The sequence below is a fragment of the Struthio camelus genome, chromosome 3 (genome assembly GCF_040807025.1).
Source record: "Struthio camelus isolate bStrCam1 chromosome 3, bStrCam1.hap1, whole genome shotgun sequence".
NCBI lineage: Eukaryota > Metazoa > Chordata > Aves > Struthioniformes > Struthionidae > Struthio > Struthio camelus.
The window spans coordinates 37,380,965-37,404,268 of record NC_090944.1 but is presented as its reverse complement, the minus strand read 5'-3'; the positions used below and the strand labels follow the sequence as shown (position 1 = coordinate 37,404,268).

Genomic DNA, 23,304 nt, shown 5'->3' with positions numbered 1-23,304 from the left:
GAAATTGATTGTGAATGATTTCCAAACAAACATACTGATATAAAATACTTTTTGCATCTCCAAAATTTCAAGTGAGTTGATACCTCATTGTAGTTTGTGTGCAAGGCTCTTCATACATGTGTACTGAGCATGCAATTCTTATTCTGAATCAGATGCAGGTCAAAGAAAGACTTATTGTATAAGCCTATAAACACGTTTAATTTAGAAAAGCCCATCTGACTCATTTTAACTTCTTATGTCTTCCATTTATAAATTTATCAAAAGTAACAGAAATAGAGTTCAAAAATGTGATCCCATTAACACTTGTGGGAAACCAGTTTGGCTTCATTAATGTAAATGAAAGAACTGTAGTTTGTGGACCAGGATTTGATCTGAATTAAAAAGTGACTCTCTTGAGTAGTTCTACTGATCTAAACGGCGTTACTCAGATTCTGTATGAGTGTATTTTAAAACAGATTCTGATCCTCAAGTTGCAATATAAACTTTTAATAAAGTAAAAGTGGATTTTTACTTGTTATTTTGAACAGGGTGCAGGAGATCTTATTGTGAAAACATGAAATAAATTTGAAGTATCTCATTAAAAATAATGAGAAAGATATAATGTGGCTTGGAATAATGGTGCAGGCAGACTTCCTGAGGCTACTAGACGTTTTTATCAAGGCAAACAAATGAATACTTTATACGCCAGAGATACACCTACTTTGAGTCACTGACTGCCTCCTGGACCGTCTTTGTATAACAAATGAGTCACAGAAATTAGATATAAAAGTCTTTTAGATCATTAAATCCATTTTCCTTCCAAATATTTTTCAGACAGAGGATTAATCAAGTGTTAAATGGATTCTGCTCTTAGATCTCATTTACGCTGCGACAAGTTGGAGATGACACCACCAGTGTACTATTCTGGTCTAAAATCGCAGTGAAGGCAGGATCAGCTTCTTCATTTTAGGACTGGATCTTACTTTAGGGCAATTTTTACGTGGTGCGGGTGGCATAGTCCAAGGGAAAGAATTTGCAAGTAACCTCACCATCATGACAAAGACAACCCTGCTGCTCTGAAGCAGCATGAGAATCAATGACCTTGAGAAGCTAATCTAATAATTGCATATGTAGTATGAAGGCTTTGGATGGGAGTAACGGATAAAGGCAGATGTCAGATATGAAAATAAATGGCAAGGTATTGTGAGTTAAACTCATTCATTCATTTTCACATGAAGGACATTACATAATCTGGAGCGTATTTAAAAGTTTCAGAGAAGCAAGGAGACTTTTTTTCTGCTCCTAACATTACCACACACCTCCCTGTGACCTATAGCAAGTATGTACTTCAGCTTTTCTAACTGCAAAATAGTCGACGTACCTAATATTTATGCCACTTGCAGGTCCTTCACTGGGAAATTTTTGAAGCAGTAAATCACTCTCAAAGAACCATTTAATCAAACAAGGTCACTGAGAGAGAAATTAGTTACAGCAATATCTTGGCAACGAGTTGTGATCTCCATGTCTCTAGCTTGCAAACTACCTGTGTCTGTTTATAGTTCTAGCAGCACATGTGAGAGTCAAAATCCCTTTCTGTGCCTGGAATTACCCCCTGGAAATGTTTGTATTGTTCTCTGGGGCTCTGTATGATTCAGTGGGCCAGATTCTCTTCTGGTATAAATTTGTGTAGCTCCAGTGACTTTAGTGAAGCAGCATTAATTTACAGCAGCAGACATTTTGTTCCAATGTCCTCTCCTCCTTTGCTGCCTAGATACTGGTATGAAGTTGCAGGGTAATTCTTTCCATCTGCCAGAGGAAGAGTCAAAGAAAGAAACTGGATGCTGGTATATATGTTTTACGTGCACTATTTGTAAGGACTTAAGGAGCATCTCTTGTTAAGACTTGACTTCTCGTTGCTGAGATTTGTTGCTACAAGAAAAGATCAGTTAAAAATGACCATACCAGCCCGAGAAAGCTGTAAAGGGTGACCTGATAACACTGTTTTATATGCTAAAAAAACAAAGTCAAACCCAAGTGAAACAGTTTATCTGTTCATAAACAAAAATTTCAACCTAGTAAAACTTAAATTTTTTACTTGTCTATTTATGTGGAATTTTTAGTTTTTCTAATTTTTAGTAACACCAGATGTTGACATCTTGACTTTTTTTGCAAAATGGATCTGTTATCCTTGACAAATCTTTAGCAACAACTGAGGAATGAGAACATCGCAATTTGACCTCCTAATATTCAGTTAAGATCAGTTAAATAGGCTAATAATATGAAAGAAAACAGAAAACAAGAACATGATTGAGAAGCCAGTGCATTTTGCTAAGTGCATGCATCCAGTAGCAAGAACATTAGGTTTTTTTGTTGATTAGCTGTACAATAGCTCCTGCTACCACTGCATAGTTGCCTCCTTCACCTTTTTTGCTGTGGTAGAACTCCTTTTGCAGCTATTCATTTACGATTACTCAGGGAATCTTTTAAACTATTTTCTCTTTGTCCTTTTTTTCCTTTCAAATGCTATCATGTGAGCTTTCTTCTCATTTCCCCATCTCTTTTTGTCAATGCATTTCTGAGAGAGTTTTATAAACCCCTGTAGTGTTTGCAGTCTTGCCGGAGGTCATGAAGCAAACAAAAAGTAGGAGAAAAATAGAAACATCCCTCTGCAACCTCTGAGTTTGTCTTGTACAGCATTACAGATATATTTTCAGTCATCTGTAGAATCCTTTTAAGGTAAAAGTTCAAGAATTGCCTTGAATTTTCACCTGTTTTTCACACACAGAACTCTCAGCACTTCCTCCCGAAGGCAATGCTTCACATTTCCAAATGTTCTCAGATTGATTGTTTTAGCTTGTGGATTGGCAGGTTTACAGATGAACTACCTTTTGTAGTGCTATATTTCATGATATAGTTAATTCCACTTCAGAGCTTGTTCAAGGCTTAAAAGTAAACTCAAATTGATTAAGAAAAATTTTTTTATATGTATGGTTTTTGTGTTACCATAAGATATAAAATGTCTATCAGCTGTAGAAGCTTGAGGATGTCCTCAAGCCAGAACTTGCATGTAATTGGGTTAAGCAGAGCAAACAATTTCGTCTGTGCGGTGTTGATATATTTGCTTGCTGATATTGTCCTCTATTCTTTCAATTTCCCACCTGCCATTGCCATAAAGGAACTAAAAGGAAAGATATTCTAGTGTTCTGGTTATTCACATGCTGCCTTAGTACACTGCTATAATACATCAGCGTAACCCTTACGCGTTGTCTGTAATTTGATGATTTTGTTCTGGTAATAGTCACAAACGTCCAGACTCTTGTGCACCCAAAGTGAGACATGAGATATCTGCTGAACACAAGCAAAACTGGTATTTATATAAGCTGAGATTGTCAATAATGGGAAATTAAGTATGTTCCATCCTTGCTCTTCCTGGCTATGCTGGGACTTGGACTGGTACACCTCTACCAAAACCTTACCAACTGCAAATCTCCACAGGGGATCAGTGTACCAGCAGGCATTGCAGCACTGGGGCAAGAGGTTCGGGTGGAAGTTAGAATTTGGGGGAGTACCAATACCTATCAATCACAATTAACATCAGATACATGTTTTAGAATGAAAATCTAAATTTCAGATTTGTTGAATTAATGTGGCTTTCACTGTTTAAATTTCCGACATAATTTTTCTGTCAAGAATATTTGAAATACTACCTGAATGTTCACAAGCTAGGAAAGAGAAGCAAATTCCAAAGCTTTCAAGACCTCTGACTCAGGGTGCCAGTAAATATTTGAAAGCAAGCAAATAAAAAATGAATGATCCCAAAAGAAGCCACTCATCAGACAAATGTTGGATAAAATTTCCAAGATTGTTTCCATTGCTTCATAGTATAGGAGGAGGAGAGACAATCCCCTACTCCTCTACCCTTTGGATCCATTTCCCATTTTCCTGCTTCTTTCTACATCCTCCTACCCAGCTTTACCTGAGCACACCTTGCAGAGAACCAAAAAGAACCTTCAGGTACCTTAAGTATCTCCTGCTATTGTTTCCACACAGTGACAAAAATGTAGCAATATTCAGCAATGAAATAAAAAGTAATTAGAACTTACCTTTGCCACGTTAATGCCATGACCGTTTTGCTTTTCCTTCTGAGCAGCAGGACACATGGCTCCATGAAATGAACAATCTGTATCCAGCTCACTTCTACTGTAACCCTTTCAAGCTGCTGCTTTACTTGATCTTCCCTTTCTTCTGTGAACAGAACTTTCTACAAACAAAAAGTTAAAGAGAGAATTCTTAAACAATTGCAATTACCCAGGTGCTTTCCACTCTGTGCTCAGGTACTAGACCTTTTCTGATGGTAGGCACCACATAAACTACTAGGCAGTAAGCCTGTGTCATAACTCAGAATCACAGAATCAGAACTCATGAATATGCCTGTCTTTCGTATGCAAGAATGCTGTGTTTGTACCTTGCAACAAATGTAGCTCTGTTTAATTCACTGCCGAAAATACCATAAAGGATTTCTACGTGAAAGTCCATACATGTTTAAATTTATTTATAAGTGAAGAAATTCTTATGCAGAGGCAAAGAAAAAGTTTCAGTGTGACCTGTGTTGAGGATCTTAAGTAATACATAGGTTGTTCTCTGCATAAATGCAAGATTCTTTATTCTTTAAAGGTAAAAATGTTCAGTGTTTTTGCTTAAGCACAGGAGGTACAGTTCCCCTTTCACATCTATGATAAAAATGAGGTAGCACACTCAATTTCTTTAGGGACAATAAGCTCTTTGCAGAGTACCATACCCCTGTTAGCAATTAGAATGTTCTACTACAAATGAATGTTTTCATGAACAAATTTACAAGCGGTCAGTCCTTGTCCTGCTCTTTTCTATTCAGAAGGAATTTGTTTTGGCAGGGATTATAATGTGGCTATAGAAAACCTGTGTTCATGAAAGCATTTTGGATGGCTAATTATGTAAACAGGCAGTTTTCCGACATTGTATGTTTGATACACAAACTACTCCTTTTCTGACCACAGAGTGTGAGTATTATACACAACTTTAAAGGTGTGCTCAGCTTTCATTCAGTCATTATGCTGAATATTTTTCAGAGATCTACAATAAGGATGTAAGGCCAGAGCTGGGTCATGCATCTCCCTGTTATTTACCATTCCAATTTTTCAATAGTTATTTTTGATCAGAGAATATGGAAATGCATTATAATACAGAATGTAGATGTTGTTATGAATATGTTATTGGTTTCAAGTTCTTCAAAGAAAACAAAGGAATTCTGAAGTCTTCATAAAGAGGAAATCCACATATTTTAATGATTGCAATCTCTGCCATGAAATGTATTAGAGGAAATATTTTCATAAATTCATTAAAAAAATATGATCTTTCATGATTATAGTTTTCATAGCTGGAACTCTCTTTTCTTCTTTCTCTTTCGAAAATTTTTCTTTATAGATCTAGAAATTTAATTTGAAACATTTTTTTAATTTCAAATTGATTTGAGTTTTTCCATTTCGCAGACACTGCTTCCTCTACTCCCGCTCTTCCTCCTGCAGCTTCATTCACTTTCTTGTATTACTAATGACGGTGTTAAAATGCTTCTTAATTTTTGGTTGCTTCATTATTCAGGAGGGTTGCTTCATTATATTCATATTCTGTAATGATGCAGAGCTGTAAGAATTAGGCCTACTCTGCATAGGTGAATGTGCAAAGGGGTCAGCAATACACCAAATGTTATTTTATGAGAATACACCAAAGCTTTTTGATGAAGAAAGAGATTAATTAAAATGTGAGGATTAAAAACAAGGTAAGCAAAAGTTTCTATTCTGTATGACACAGTAACCATATATGATTCCACGTAGACATCATAAGCAAGTGGTTACTGAGATACGTGCACGGGAGTTTTAGGCAGAGTCGCTTCCCGTACCTAAAGAGCTGGCAGTCAGCTACCTTCCACGCTGATAGGAATTCACAGGTGAGCGCCTAAAGCAATATTAAGTGCAGCACATTACAGAAATTCAAAGCAAGGTAGAGAGTTAGAAAATATTTTTGTGAGCTCTATGTTAGGAGAGAACTTATATGCCTTTTTGACTAGATAATGATGGAAAATAGCATAATGGGTGAACATAATGAGAAAATAGGGAGGAATAATATAGAAAAAGGAAAGTGTTAATGATCTTAATGGAAGCCATGTGGCTGCTACCTTCCATGTATGCCTTAGATGCTGCTGCCTTTTCTTCTAAATGCTTTTATGTGCCAGTGAGAATCTCTTTTGCCTTAACCAGATTGCCATTCCGTTTGCTTTTGTGCAGATCTGTACTTCTTTTGAAAATTCAGAAATTGGAGAGAGTGTAGATTGTGTTTCTGGGGAAAAGGCAAAGAATGATCAGTATATTGAAGATGCTGATACAAGGATATCTCTTGATTTCCCAATGATTTTGTAGGTGTTAATTCCAGCCTGACCCAATCAAACAAAGGATTTTTGATTAGCTTGCTGAGTCTTAAATACATACTTCAGTAGCTATATGTCAGCAATATAACAATTTGTGATCGGCTATCCAATGATTTAAATTTTGGTTAAACCATATTGCAGAGTCTTTATTAAGAGACATTATGAGATGGAGAATTCAATTCTTATCTTGGTAATTTGTGGAATAATTAATCACTCACAATTTAAAAATCTGTGCCCTTTAAAAATTTTGAATATAACTGGTTTTAATTTTCTGTCCTTTCTTCTTTTCCTTATCACCATCAGATTATTCACTCCAGGACCTTTGGAAGGGAAGATCATCCGGACATTTCTTGATATTATTATCGTTAATGCAAGTGGATTCATTTTTGCAGCTTGTTTCTGCACTGTCATCTCTGTATTTTTGTATACGCATTTTAAAATCTGGTCCTAGCTCTTCAGTCTAAATCATATCAGTGCTATAGATAAAGATAAACTTTGTCTTCTGATTCTTTTCTGTTTACACATCCAAACACAGGTTTGCCTTTTTGACCACTGCCTTGAGAGTTCATGTGCAGTTATTTGGCCAAATTAGAATCTGAAATTCTTTTAAAAGCTGCTTTTTTCTTTCAGGTTTCGGTCCCTGTGTCCATACGGATTGCCAGTGTTCTGTGTTTTTAGGATGTTTCGTTTATAAATATAAATGCATTTAATATGAGCATGAATATAAATAAATATATTTACTGAAGTACATTTTTTCCACATTTAAAGGGCATATTTGCTTGACAAATGATGTCACACGGTGTGTATTGTCTTATATTTTGATCTACTAAATCTACCTAAAAATTCAATTAAGAAAGGATCTTTTACTATTTTTTTCTACAACTTAAGAAAAAGAATTCTGCAAGGCAATATTATCCAAATAGTAGAATTAAGTAAGTAATTTTCCAGAGATCTCCATGAGCAAGAAATAATGGAAGCTCCACAGGGTAAATGCTGTTGGTGGTGGCACTCCATTCCCCTGTTGTTCTATTTCATTCATGCACATTATTTGGTTGTGTATTTTTTTACTCATTGCAGAACATATCTGGAAGTGGCAACGATGAAGCTGATGGCAACAATATATGTGGTTTCAGAAAGAAAAAGGGAGTCAAAGGTACTGCAAAGCATGTTCCTCCATTAGCAAATGAGAAAATGGAGCTGTCCAACTCTTCAAAAATCCTAAATTTGTATCATCTTCAAGGAACCACTAGTCATTCAGAACCACCATCATCAGATCAGACTCTTCAAAACCTGGCTAGTTTTCCTCCAGTACAAAAAGACAGAGGGTGTAGTGACAGTTGCCATATTGGCAGTGACATGGAAGAAGACATGTCACGGGGAACAGCAGAAATCCAGAAAAATGCTGACACTGGGAAAGGAATGAATGAAAAAATACACAAGGAAATAGATACGCCAGCTAAAATGGATCTGCCTGTGGAAGTACTACCTGCAAGTGACAAAGAGAAAGCTGAGTGCTTCAACATACCAAATAGAGAAAGAAACACTGACAGGACAGAGACAGAGAATAAAGAGGATGAATGTGGGGGAACAGAAGAAGCAGCCAAGTTTTGTATGACACAGGCAAGTTCTCCTGACAGTTCTGTAGCAACGCAAGGAAGCGGTACTGGAGAGCCCTTTGTGGGGGCACCTGGAATTTCTAAACAAACTTTGGAAGAGTTGGAAAACCTGTTGAGCGAAGGTCCTTTGCTTAATCATGGGCCCAAATACAATGGCAAGGCAGGTGGCACTTTTTTTCAGAAAATTCTGAAGCCAAGGGAGAAAGTTGACAAGCAGGGAAGATCCTTTGAGACTTTTAGTCCCCATTTTGGAGAAGAGAATCAAAAGCACCCTGTTTTTCACTACCAGGGAGCGGGGCAGCAGAGCAAGCCTCTTTTGTTTCTTAGCTCTGCTGGGTCTGATCAGCAACAACCAGAAGGAAGTGATGTGGATCAACCTAATCTTAGATTACCTGCAACTTCTGAAAATGCAGAAAGCTCTACTTCAGAAAGTCAATTTGACTCTGCTGCAGGCCAGACTGGTAAGGATGTTTAAGCATTACCCAGTGCACCAATAATGAAAATGCTCATGTTGCTTTGTGGGATTTAAGTTGCAAATTGTAGTCAGAACTAAAGCATTAGAAATTTGACACCCGTAGCTACTATGTGACTGGAATGGATCAGAAATCATACTCTACATCTATGCTGCTTTTTCTTTACATGTCGTGTTCACTAAAACTGAAATATTCCCTCATTTAAGCTGAGCACAGGCAACATTTCCCAGAGGTCTGCTGCACACAGGAAAGCTTTGAAGGCATCTGGCCTTCTTGAAATTTCCTTTTTGTTAATATTTCCAGTAGAGAAAATTGCTCCCATGTAGGGAGGATGTTTTCAATTATTAGTCCTATGAGAAGACTAGAATGCAAAAACATCTAATATAAACTATAGGGGAAGAAAAGCAAAGGAAGCAGAGAACTTCCACTTATCTTCATGCTGTTCAATAAGTCCATTTTTGAAGTATTTGTAGAGCTGATTAGTTCCTACTAATAGGCTGTGGTTTCTTTGAAACAGTAAAAATTAAACTTCTGGGCTAGCTGGATCAGCAAAATGAAAGTTACTATTAGCTGTAATAATGTAATGAGCTTGAGTGGTTAGTTGTTTTGTGTCTGTTCCAGGAAGCACAGACAGAACAATTTGCCAGTTGAAGAAATACAAGGCTAATAAATGTCCAGGACCATCAGACTCAGATCATATTATCAGCTTTTTAGGGTAGATATGTCACTCTGATTTATCTCACTGATACAAGAAATATGAATCTTTTCTCCACATTGATAAAATATTTAATTTACCATTTTACCATCATCCAGCTTTAATTTTAAAGTCTCCTTTCCAAAGGATAGAAATATTACTGTAGATACTCTGAAAACAAGTAGTCTGAATATACCTAATCCTTTCTGGCTGCAGGAGTAGACATAGTGTTACCCAGTTTGAACAAGTTTTAACGAGATATCCATAAATATATGTACATTCTCAGTGCTAATTCAGGCCACTGAATGCGATATATAAAGCTTTGCAAAGATATTTTGCACTCAGATCTCTCTGTACTCATATCTAAGATAACAGACAGGTTAGAGGATTATTCCTCAGCCTATACTGGGTGCTCTTCCCCTTCTAGATTACTTTGTTAGTACAAAAAGGTTAGTACAAAAAGTTAAGTATATCAAAAGTACATTGATGAATGGCTAACGGAATCCATTGCTGAGTTTAGATTGCTACTGTTTTCTGATTGTCTGTTAAACTAGCAGATATGTTTAAAAATAAAATGAATAACTACTCTTTGGCATAACATCATCTACAGGCCATAATGAACTAATGAGATCAATTGTAGACTCCATACGGAGGTTTCAAATAACCTAATTTTAGCCGTTTAAAAGTAAAGTGGCTTGTTCAAGCCCATGATCTAGTCAGTAAAGACAGGCATTCTATCTTCAAATAGGTATTAGGGGTTGATGGGAAACTGGCTTCTGAGGTAGGCATCTCTTTCCCAAAGAGGTAGAAGTCTACATGATTAGTTTAGATTATTTACCTAACACTGACTTGCCTAAAGTTACATCAGATTAATCCTACTATATATCATTTATGATAACATTGACTGTAAGAGAATTATAGGTTAAACCAAGTATGAAGGGAAGTGGGCGAAGACGGTGTTTTGTTTTGTTTGAAACAAAGACCAAAAATAAAAGTTGTGGAAAATCAGGAAATTTGAATTCCATTTGGCTTTCACCAAACAACTTGTAGAATTCTGTATATGTTTTTATGGTTACACTAGTATACGGAAAATGATTACTTTAAACAAGAACAATCTTTGCATTGAAATAGTTTCTACTTAATTAGAAATCTATGTACTTTGAAATTTAATTTTCATCAAAGGCATTCAATAACTTAAATGAAGAGAAGAAAGTCTTTAATGAGTCTTTGCATAAACAGTATTTCATTGCTATCAGTGGTAATTTATTAGATGACGATTGATTGAAGTCTTGAATATTTTATTTTTATGATTAAAATATTATCTTAGCTATTTTAGTTACCTAAGAGTCTGAATCAAAGTCCTGTATCTAAACATATATTGATACTGAATATATCTAAAATGGAGCTTCTAGTAATCTGCAAATTTTCAAGTACCTGACCTTTCTCAAATAAGAAATCATGATCCAAAATCTTTCAAAAAATTTGATTAAAAAAACACATAAAAATTATGCTCTTCCTCTCTTTGTTTTTTTTTTTTAAATATGGAATCCAAAGTACAAGAAAACTGAAATTCTGTGACTATAACATGGAAGTAATTGTTATATAAACAGTGCCCAGTGTAATTACTTAGTCATGGTAATATAGATTGGAATATAGATTATTGTTCTAAATGCACGCATCCCATCATTTCAATTAAGGAAGACTCTCTAGAGGTCAGCAGTAGAAGAGCTATAATATGTAGCTGAGCTATAGTGTTTCAGTGCAAAGGATTCAATGCAACCATGCTAGTTACTTTGTCAGCATCTCTCCAAAAATGATAAATCCATGCATTTTTTTCTTGAAAATGCTCTGTTTGGAAATAGTGTGGGATTTCTCTGCATCTTGTGTGCATTCCTTCTATTGCTTGTGAGTTGTTTTGCGAAAAGTAATGCTTGGACATGGCAAAAAAAGTCAAGAAAGAAAGAAAGATGAGCAAGATATTTTGGCCAATAAGAAAATAATACTTGGACAGTGTCAGTGAAACTAGAGATGAAGCTAAAGCTCTTTGAAACTGATTTGTTACCATAGCAACATGGAAACTAACAAGGATAGCTAATTAGGCAAATATATTGACTGAACTAACATGAATTTATGAATTTTATTTCCATAAGTACTCAGATATGATAATGGTATGAATTTATGCAAATTACCATCTAGTCCTTAATAATCTGGAGCTTCCAAAGCTGTTCACCGCCTGTGTACTTGAGGGATCAAGAGAGGGGCCTCTGAACAGCAAAAATTCAGGTGAAGTTTCATACCTATGGCATTACCTGTAATGTTATAGTATGGACATAGCATAACATATAACACATTATAGTATGTACATATATACACACACACACGCATGCATGAGCTGTATATACAGTATATACACTAATGTTTATTGATCTCACCAAACTCAGATCTTCGGCACAGCCTGGTGCACTGCTTAGCCGTAGGAGAAATCTGTCCTCTGACTAACATGAGACCACAGCACTTCCAGGCAGCTGTAGATGGGTAATACACTGGAATCATTCACCTGAGGCATCAAATTCCCTTTATACATCCCAGTCTGTAGTTGGGAAAAGCTGTTGTATAAATCTGCCTGAGAGTAGACTGCGGAACTGGGCCCCTATGACCTGAGTTGCCCCAGGAGCTGGTCCTCTTGACAGGACTGATATTTTTGAGCTTATATCAAAGTGAGGCTATGTAAATATGACCAACACCAGGTCAGGAACTGTAGCAGGGAGAAGGAAATTTCTGAAGAAAGAAAATTTATTTCAGCTGCAATTGTAGATATCAGTAGCTACCTCGAAACCGTTAAAATTTCAGGGGCGCAGAAAAAGGTTTGGCCCTCCAACAGTCGTATGAGATGTTATTCAGGTGCAGACCCCAAACACCATTACTGTAAGTTCCTTTGCTAAACTCTTGTTTTAAACAAAATATATCGAGTAGCTACTAACAGGCTATATTTGTTATTTAGAGTGGAGTTAATCTGTCCTGCAAACAGTTCCCTACTCCTTTACAATGAATAACCTCATGATGTCATTCTTAACCTGTTCAAAGCTCTAATTGCAGGTAATAAGGCTTTTATAAAGGATAGTAGCTAGTTTTTAGGAGCAGAAATATGAAAAGAAGACGACGACTTGAACTGGAAAAGTAGCATTTGCTTTTTGCTCCACTGAAATTAAAAAGTTTTCCCCCGTGCTTTCAATGAAACCTGCAACTCCTCTCTGGTTTCACCATCGTTTGGGCTCACCTGCAAGAGGCATGTCTGACTCCATTGATTTTGCTTAGTAAGTGATGAGGAAATAGAAACGGAGACTCCTCAGAAGTTATAAGTGGGCAATTTACTAACACAGCGAAGGTACATAAGTTACTGTTCCAAGTCTTCCATACTATTGCCTCTGTGGACATAGGTGCAGAATAACCATATCTTCATTTAGGAATTACTTAGGACTGTGGTTTTGGCTTGTAACTCTTCTCTACTTCTATTTTTTACATAATGTGCTCTCTTCTCACAGCTTTCTTAAAGTAAAAATACAAAGCCATACTATTCCTTCGTGTTCCTTCCTTGTGCCTGATCTGTATTTTAACAAAAATTCTCTGATGTTTCTCATTCTACGTTTTGAACTCAGCATGAACTCAATATGGCTCAAGCTCAGCTCCTTTCTAAACCTTGTCAACTGCCCCTATTTTCTCTTGAACCAGCCATCATATTTTCTGCCATTCTTGTCTTTTGCCTTTTCCTTCTGAGATGAGTTATATAAATCTTTAAAGCAAACCAAGATTCCTTAAGTTCTTTATCTTTGATACTAATGGTTAGAATCTCTTCCTGCTCTATGACAGTGTATGATTTTCCATATTTTCCTTGATCTACAAAAGCAAAAATGCTCAGATATCATTTCCATCCTATCTTTCTGATCTATTATGTCCCCTTTTGGGATGAGATTGCACTCACCTCTCTCTGGTGCCTGTGGTAAGCTAGTCATCCAAGCTCTTCCTGTAACTCAATGAGGGAGAGAGGTACACTCAGTGCTTACTTTCTAGCAACAGTGAAAGGCAGACTAGACAGTTTAGACTTAAGGCAGGTGAAATAAATCGTCTCCTTAATCCCTCTGCTAGCTGCCTCTCCTCCTACAACACATTCAAGGAGAGTTTCTGGTCCTCACCTTCAATACTGTGAAAAACTTATCTTCTCTAAATAATCTTACTTCCCACTTAATGTGGTGATCTCCCACATTGTAACTTGATCAAGCTTTTTTATATCAAGTCAACCCTTTTAGACCAGAAGAGGCTATCTATTTTGCACTACTGCATAACTCAGTTTATGGGACTTTTCTTAGGGATCCCTTCCTCAGATCCAAATTTTCTGACTGAAATTGAAAAAAAGTATGCCGTTATAGATCCATCATATTTAGGATCATGAGGTAGGTAGTTCCAGTAGGTATTGCTCACCTTATTTTTTTTCAGAAGCCTGCATATTTTATTTTTAAATCCTCTTGCCAAGGTGGAATCTTCTCTAACTTTCCTATAAAACTATTACCATTTTCTCATTCAATACATAAGATCCGTTTTTATAAAGCACCCTTCAAGATAGCAAAAAGAGGTAATTTATTTTATATTTTATCTGCTGAGACATAAAACCATATTTTGTATTTCAACTTTTCATGAACTAGCTCCTCTAAGAAGTTGTGTCATGTTACTATTGTACAGTTTGGAAAGAATAATACATGGATGATTGACACTATTCACTGATCTCTAAATTAGCTATAAGACTCAGGAAAGAGAGCTAAGCTTCTCTGTGACCATATCAGTAAAAAACATCTGCTTTACATTTAAGGACCAAAAAGAAAGCAGAATATTGTGAGACAAAGAAACAGAGGTAAGAAACATTGGAAATATCAATATCAAACTGATCAGAGAAATTTTTACTCTCTCCTATACTGGGATAAGTTTCTAGTATTTTTATACATTTCTTCCCTTGTCAGAGGTCTTGCGGGAAAGCAAAATGAAAGGTAGGAAACACCTCTTTATGCATTTGACTGCAGAAATCAAAACTGTAAACATTTTCAGTGAAATTATTTTGGGGTGAAAAAGAAATGGAAATTACATGTTATGTAATATTTTCAACTATAAATGCTTCTGAATCACTATTCAAATCTATAGTACTATTCAAATGTAAGCCAGTAGTCATTGTTCCTTACCATGTTAAAAAAAAGATGGGCATAGAGAAGGCAAACTGTAGATATTAACAAGAAGAATAAAGTATAACACAAGAAAAGCTGTCATATGAAGTTAAAGAAAAAAAATGGCTGCTAATGTTTAGGACAAATGTGAGCACACTAAGTAACGTGTTGTACAAACAAAGCACATTGGCTTAAATACACAAACTGGAGCTGCGTAAGGATGAGCAGCCATATTTAAATTAGTAGGTAAAGGTTTTTCCTTGGAATTTAGAGGATGTTTTCAGTAGATGTATGATTACTCTGTAAAACTCATTACTACCTGATGTCATCACTGTAAAGTATCTGTTTTTATAAAACGGGTCAACATTCACATAGGCCATAACAGCACCGAGTGTTAGATTTCTAAGGATGAAGAAGAAAACTAATCCAAAATCAAAATAAATTTAGATATAAACCCTCCTGCTTCTAATCATGAGACAACCTTTTTGATGAGGATCTTCAAAAAGTGTTCTGTTTAGATAGATTATAACTATTTTACAAAGGATGTCTTGCTTTTTCTGGTAATAACCAGCAATAAAGACAGAACTAGTTTGATGAATCACTGACTTGACTGGCATAACAATTCCTATGCTTGCTAAGGTTTTTATTTCCCTAAAGCTCTGAGACAATAACAGATATCATAATGTGCAACAGAGCACCAGGCTGCGTATTCTAATGTATGGGACCCAGATGTATGCAGCCCCTATCTAAATGGGGCAGGAGAAGGGTGCTGAGCAGCTGCATGACTGCAGCAGGCCTGTATCAGGAGGGAACATATCTGGCACAGCTGGTGCTGCTGAAAAGGGAGCAGGTGGGAGCAACTGTGGGGGAAGGATGGAAGCATATCTCCTTTTCCAATGCCTCATGCATATCTACTGCCGGTTTCTGATGTTATTGCTTTGCATTACATTGGTGCTCATATTTCTCAGCAAAGACTTTTCAATATTACTACATTCGCTGGGTCAGCTTTTTTTTGTCATTAAGTCCCCTGGCAACATGTAGCATGTTCTTTTCATTTCATCACATTGACACAGTCACCTCTTAGAGAGCTGAGAAATTGTTTGCTTTAGACGCAGTGTGCTTATTTAATAAGGGACCATAAGGAAGAGTTTCTTTGAACAGCATATAATGACAGATTGATCTGGTACATGAGTACTTTCTTCTGTCATGGTACTTTTCTGTTGCTGAGAAGATAAAACTAATGTTAACTGTTTGCCCTAGCCAGAGGCCAGGCGTACACAGGAATCAGATTCCTCAGGAATGATTTCAATACTAATGATTTAAGAATGGCAACACTCTTCGAATAGTAATATGTTAGCTGTCTAATTTGTAGATATTTTTGCATTTTTGTAATATTTATAGATATTTTGTATATACTTGTAGATATTCTGTAGTAATTACAAAACAAAGTAATATTAGTTGTTGCTCAGTTGTACCTTAAATGAGAAATACGGATGCAACCATATAAAAACAAACATTACATGCTTTTCTGTACACTACTGATTTGATATAAACATCCAAGGATCTATATGTATCTTTTTGCTTTAAAAATGTTGGCCAATCTGAATTTATTTTTGATTTTTAAAATGAAAATCTAAACTTACTTTCCCTTTCTTACTGTAAAATTTAATAATTTGCCACAAATCTGAGGCTTTTGTGAAATTTACTTCTACATTTCCATAATTCGATTTTATGAAGTGGAAGTGAAGATGCCATTATTTCTAAATACCTATTGAACTATGAAAACAATTACACTTATGAAAACAACACTCCTCTGTAAGAATGTAAGACTACTAGACTGTGTATCTAAACCAACTAGTCCTGTACCTTTTTCAGTTTTAGTAATCACTGGTTTCATGGACTTAGTTTGCCAGTGATTAATTACTAGCTACTAACGAATTATATTTTAACACTAATGTTGGAAAAATATAAGTACTGTTCTTAGTTATTTACTAAATATTTAAGGAAAAAATTCCCTTTTATACTTCCAAAATTAGTTAGAGATATTAAGTCATGATTATTTTTTTTCTCTCTCATATAATTTAAAACACTTAGCATTTCAATGGGAAAAATGATCTATAAACGATATCATGAAAGGTGATCTGTCTGTAAAAGAGGTACGGTAAAAGGTGTGGGAGTGTTTCTATTGATTCTGATGGATTTTGAATTAAGCCTACTGTAAATAAATAAGTACTAGTCTGTAGATTAGTGGCCATTCTGGACTTGTATTTAGCCTAATTTTAGACTAATACTAGACCAACAAATAAATTTTAGTCTTATCATCTGAAAAGCTCTATCATGAATCATTGTAAGACAAATTCAAGAAGAAAATTGTTATTTCTTCGGTTAATCATTTTGGTTGCTTAATGTTCTGTTCTTTTAAGAAATGTCACCTTATAGGAAATTTCTGTTAATTATTTCATGTAATACAATTATATATTTATTCAAATAATTTTAGCTTGAGGACACTATATATATATATATATATATATATATATATATATATATTTAAAATGAAAAATTGCCTACCATTGATACATGTTTAAATTATGTAATTTGTAGCTTTACTTTTTAAGCTAATTCATATTTTATTAATACGAGTGATACCACATTTATGTCACTCTTTGAAATTGATTTTCTGTCATATTTATCTTTTAGGAATACTGAATTAAAGAATTGTTTGGTCAGAGTTGAAATTGTTGTTTTTGCTACGTTATATGTTTTTAACTGAAAAATATATGTTCAGTGGGTGCAAATATGACACCTGACCTTTCAGACCATTATAGAAATGCTTGCAAAATTTACATGAGAATTTGAAAACATTCTGCTTTCTGGGGTAGCCAGTTATACTTTAGTTGAAAAATATGAAAATATGAAAATATTTATTTTTTTCTAATGAAGAAAAAAATGCTCCATGTGACAGAATTGTAATTTAATCTCTAAGCAGGAAGTGTCTACCATCTTTGCACAGGAAATTAAACACCTGTAGAGTACAGGATAGACCACTGCTTTTTCAGAGGCAAAAACTTAGGCTTCTGTCCCTGGAGCTGAAGAAAATATCACTGGCTGTAGTCTGTAGGAAGACTTTCAGAATTTTTTTTGAATTCTATCCATCTAATAAATAGGCATGGTTTGTTATCTGTTAATAAACTGTTAATTGCTTGTCAGATTCACAAGGTCAAGTCTACTAAATGTCAGTAAACATTTGAGTTCTAAAATATTTAAGGGATGACTGATGTGGAATAGCTATTACTTGGATGACATACATAAGATAAGGCGGGTTTACGTGTACTCCCTGTTCGCCGTTGATGCCTTGGCAGCATCTGTAACAGAGTGACAGTTACACAAAATATTTGAACAGAACTTCCTTATTCATGTGCATATTGTTATAGACATACTGTCCTAGTGCTTATAGAAGACAGAGGAAAAAGGAGATAGAAAACGTGAAGAGAAGTGGATGTGACAAACATCTTTGTTTCTTGGTTCTGCTTTTTTGGTTTTTATTCTATTTTTTTCTAGACTTTTATATGTACTTAAACTCTCGTCTTGTTTGCTCCTTTACCTGCCATTCCTCAAGAAACAATGTTATTACTTACCTTTTCTTACTTTGCTGACCTAAAACCTTCAATATCCTTGTTAACTCCTTGGCATCTGAAGCTGACATAAGATATCTCTAAAAAATCGTCAAAGGCTCTAGGTAGTCTATGACTGTGGAAGAGTTTGCTGCCTTCTCAAGGAAAAATCAGACAACTTTGTGATGGGTTAGCTGGACAGGTTACTGCATTCAGGCATTCCTTGCAGCCTCTCAGCTGGCTGTCCTAGCTACCCCAAACGAGAGATCACAAAGATCTGTTTATGCCTGCTGATATGGGAGATTTCATATTGGAGAGATTAGGCGCGGTCATATCGTCCTTAGTGGTGTCTCAGCGAGGAAGCTTGTAACTTCCACTTGAAAGGTGGTCATGAGTAGCTGCTGTTGGTAAATCTGCTGTCGGTCTGTAAGATCTGCTAAAGTTCATCCGATTACATTCTCAGGCTCCTTGGAAGAATGGTGGACTTTCCTCCTAGAAAGCTAGAAAGAAACATTTTTTCACGTTTTTCATATCTTAATATCAAATTCTGCACTTGCACTGCAGTGAAATGAAATTAACACTTTATGCAGTTTAATTGGAATAAAAATACTAAGATACTCAAAGTAAAAGTAGACTGAAAGATCAAGATGTTTGTGAAAGGAAGTAATTGTCCCTAGTTCTCTGCTCCATTATATAAGATATACTCAAATATTATTGCTTTCATTTGAAGAAGTTTTTACAGTCTTACAGCTGTAATACAGTAAAGAAGAGAGGTCAGTATCAGCAAATCCACAAACTTGTCTTAAATGTCCTCTGCCTGTGGTGGAGAAGACTGCAGGCCTCCTCTGAAGGTATTGAGAAAGGTTTAGTAGATGAGAAGTGCTCTTTTTATCATATTCCTGTAACCATCCAATTTTGAAACGCGTTAATGTCAAGTATAGCGTCTGAATTCTGTCAGCTTTCAGTGGGAAATTTTCAACTATTTGTGCTTCTAAAATCACCTAACAAACCAATTAAGTATCCTCAGAAATGCATGATTCTGCTGTATTCGCCATCATCTTGAAAAAACATTCAAATTATAGACCATTCCAAAATATAAGAGATGTTGTACTGGTGGTCCTCAGGGGGAACAAATACATCTTTATTTACAAAAATGTTTTGAGACTCATGTATTTTTGTTATTTTTATTTTCACAAACTCTGTCACAGTTTGCCACTATCGCACTTTTTAGAAGAACAGCTTGTATTGCAGCATTCATAATTTTATTTGACGTGAACATTCCTCTTCATTCATAGTGTCCAGCAAAGAGCCTGATATAAACGGCCTTGGAAGTCCAACTCTTCTTCACCAGTTCTCTCATATTGAATTTATTAAGCAGCAGATGGCCAGGGATAATGTACAGTTTGTCAGATTTGAATCAATAGACCTCCATGGCGTGTCAAGATCAAAGAACATTCCTTCTCGCTTTTTTCATGTAAGTTTTTTGGCTTCTAGTTGTACCTTTGTGTGTTTTCCTGGCCCTATCCTAAATTTATATTGTATGTTTTTTTCATAAGGGAGGCTGAAACTCAAACTTAGAAGAAATGTTCTGTTCCTTCCCCTTGCTAATGTTCCCAAAGGATATGTGGGCTTTTTGCATCAGCATAATCATCTATTCCTCTCTTCCACAGAAATAGTCATCTAATTAAGTAAGGCTAGTAATTTCAGTTTTTCTCACTTCTAATAATCCCCTTCCTCAGGATTATTTTTTCAGGCTCACCACAGTTGTAAAGATTTTATTTTACTGAATATTAGTAAATTGCAAAAGGAAAAGAGCAAACACTAAAAAAAGCAAAATGACTACCTGAAAATCACTTTGGATAGGAGAAATCTGATAGTCTTTAATCAGATAAGAAAATTCCATTGGGTTATGTGATGACTTAATAGCAGTGTTTGTCATATTGATGGTTCAGAAAATAAGAACCAAATTATGAAACGGTTCTCAAAGTTTGTATCCTTGACCCATTTCAGCACATTCCTTCTGTGATACTTCATGTGCATAGCTGTATTATATTTTCACTCACATACCACTATGAATATTTCATACTTTGCTGAGTGATCACGAAACAAGATACTGACATGATAAGACATAGAACATTTTGTTTCAAGCTCCTTTTGAAGTCTAAGCCATGTCTTCATTATTTTCCTTCTAGATTTTGCTACACCTTTCAACTGTATCATCACCATACAATTTAATCTCTCTGATGTTATCTGGATTTTATAAAAATCAACTTTTGCTCTGTCATTTTAATGTTTGTAAGAGATGATTGCAACTTCTCTTTCAGCTGCTAAATCAAACTGCAAATGCCTATTTGAGATTGTTCAAAGTCAGCTTTTTATGTTTACCTTACTTACTAGCCAAACAAACTGAAGCTTTGAATAACAGTCTAAATCTGTGAACACTGAAATAAGGGAAGTCTATATACATGTTATATAGAGAGAGAGAGTGAGAGTAATTCCCTTTACTTTCTTCTAAGAGAAACGATGTACCCTTTTTGAGGGGATGGAAGTAGGGAGGGGAGGTGGTACTACATGGTAGTCACCTTCAGTGCCTTTTTAGTGTTGAGCTTAGATATCTTACAGCAGTATTCACCATATAGTGCAGTTTTCATTATGGGCTGAAAACGTGTTACACAGGGAGAATTGTGACCACTGGACTGACAAGTGTTTAAGAGAAGGCAGACTTTATTTTTATTTTAAGAGAAGACAATATATTTACATTCAAATAGACAAAATTTCATTTTATCAGTTCTGAGCTTGACACCTTGTTAGGTTCATTTTGTCTCGTCTCTTCACTCAGATGGTAATCCTTTCTCTTAGCACAATGAAGGAAAGATGTAAACGTGATCCAAATTCCGCTTGATAGAACTTGGCATAATTGCAGTTTTCATAAATTAATGGTTCAGCTGTAAGGTAAGCTATAGAAGTGCTTGCTTGAAGGAAGTCCTGGGGATGCTATCTACATTTCATTTATGTAAGTGGAAGCTCTCTCTTCAAATGCAGAGGAGAGCAGAATTATGAGTTAATCCAGTTTGCTATCCGTTACGAAAGGGAAACACTGAAACATTAGAATAACTTAGCACTTGGAAATGCTTCTTCGTATTTTTTTGCCAAACTAAAAAAATCTAGAAAGGGAAAATTTTGGGTTAGACTTTGCATCTGAAAACTGGTGTGGTATATGTTATAGCACTTAAAGAGAGATCAAGCCTGGTTTTCTACTGCCTTGAGTCTTCTGGTCACTTGGATCAATGTAAAACAAATGCACAGAGGATGTGAGAGCCTAATAGAAATATGGGAGATAAAATTTTGACTTGCAAGGCTTTACACCTAATTGCATTTATTTGGTGCTGATGCCCATGAAGACCATGGAAGATTAGGTGCTGAAGAATTTTTTAGTTCTTTAAGAGAATTTAAAAAATGATCACTGGGATATTTGAGGCCAGGGTTTTCCTACTACTCTTAATAACATATTAGTTGGCTGTTGCGGCTGTTGCTGTCGACTTCAGTGATGGCTGCATTTTCAGAGTTCTTTTATGAGAAATGCTATTGTTCCTTCTGAGAATCTAAGTTTTATATATATTACTTATAAAAAATACTGCTGAGTTCTTCTCTCATTTAATAAACTATCTTTTGACTTTGTGTTTAGGAGAAAGCAATTCACGGTGTTTCCATGCCCAGAAGTTATCTTGAACTGACCCTGAATCCTAAGGATAGTGAAATAGATTACATAAATGCAACCAATTTTAATTGTGATATAATCCTGAGCCCTGATTTAGCGACTTTTCGAATTCTACCCTGGACTGAACAGACTGCTCGAGTGATATGTGATTCCTTCACTGTACTGGGCAACCCTCTAATGACCTCACCCAGGCACATTGCCAAGAAACAGCTGAGCCAGCTTCAGGACAACGGCTTTTCTCTATGCTCTGCCTTCACTTACGAATTTTGTATTTATGGCATTACTGAGGTTGTAAATTCGAAGACAATATCTTTTCCTGCAGCAACGATACTAAATAACCATGATCAGGCTTTCATTCAGGAACTCATTGAAGGAATGTATTATACTGGTGCCAACATTGAAAGCTTTTCTTCTTCCAGTGGGCCTGGACAAATGGAGATCACTTTTCATCCAGAGTTTGGCATAGATGCTGCTGACAGTGCCTTCACATTCAGAACAGGCATTAAAGAGGTGGCTAAGAAGTATAACTATGTGGCTAGCTTTTTCTCAGAATCAGGATTCTACAACTCAGGGATTCTCTCACATAGCCTGTGGGATTTGAATGGGCAGAAGAATTTGTTTTCTGTTGGCTATGGAGCTGAGGAGCTCACTGATGTTGGAAAAAATTGGTTGTCAGGTCTCTTGGCACACACGGCAGCTATCAGCTGCTTGATGGCTCCTACCACCAGCTGCCGTAAGCCTTATTCCAAATACAGTAAAGAAACAAAAGAGACTGTAAATGCAAAATGGGCATATAATGATAACAGCTGTGCCTTTAATGTCAAATGTCATGATGGAAAAGGCACTCACATAGAGAACAGATTAAGTTCTGCTGCAGCAAATCCCTACCTGGTGCTCGCTGCTACTGTTGCTGCAGGTCTAGATGGAGTAAAGAGAGGACTCAGGTATGATATTCCGCAAGAAGAAAATCACATTTCTGATCTGAAACCTTCATCAGTCCCTCTGAAACTAGAAGATGCTCTTGTTGCACTTGAGAAAGATTCATGCATTAAGGAAGCATTAGGTGAAACTTTTGTCCAATACTTTGTTGCCATGAAACATTATGAGTTAGAAACTGAAGAAATGGATGGTGAAAGGAATAAATGTTTGGGATATTTTATTTAGAAGAAACACTGTTCTGTAGTGATGCTGTGTAAATGCATACAGTGAATGACTAAGTATTTTGAAATTAGTAAACATATTTAAAAGTATTTTTGATGCTTTGGGGTTTTTTTTTCGCTCCTTCCTATAGCACATGATGACTGCATTTTATTATCTGAGTGTATTCAGCACAGTGGAAAGCTGATGATCATGGAATAGCATTAACATGCTTTTTTTAAAAAAAACATTTTTCAGTTTAAGAGAATGGACCTGCTGGAGAAAGAGAAAAAGAGAAGGTGCAATGGAAGTGAGCAGCTTGACAACAGTAATAGGACAATATAATGTGGAGAAAGAACAGAAGTAATGAGGTGGCAGGAGAACTGAGGGAACAGGTGAATTTCTTGTTCCT

The 23,304-nt window shown here is 35.9% G+C and overlaps 1 protein-coding gene across 12 annotated transcripts in view; it reads left to right on the top strand.

Moving 5' to 3' along the window:
• The window catches only part of LGSN (lengsin, lens protein with glutamine synthetase domain), a 103,808-nt gene extending 80,803 nt beyond the window's left edge, over positions 1–23,005 (top strand). For 11 of the 12 annotated variants that reach the window (XM_068937459.1, XM_068937457.1, XM_068937458.1 and 8 more), the window contains 3 exons: positions 7,514–8,513; positions 19,333–19,511; positions 21,723–23,005. In XM_068937459.1, coding sequence (XP_068793560.1) covers positions 7,514–8,513; positions 19,333–19,511; positions 21,723–22,919 — 2,376 coding nt within the window. In that variant the 3' untranslated portion in view covers positions 22,920–23,005. Of the gene's footprint in view, positions 1–7; positions 8,514–19,332; positions 19,512–21,722 lie in introns of those variants that run through there. The other variant, XM_068937450.1, reaches the window with a different exon arrangement.
• The last annotated feature ends 299 nt before the right edge of the window (positions 23,006–23,304 follow it).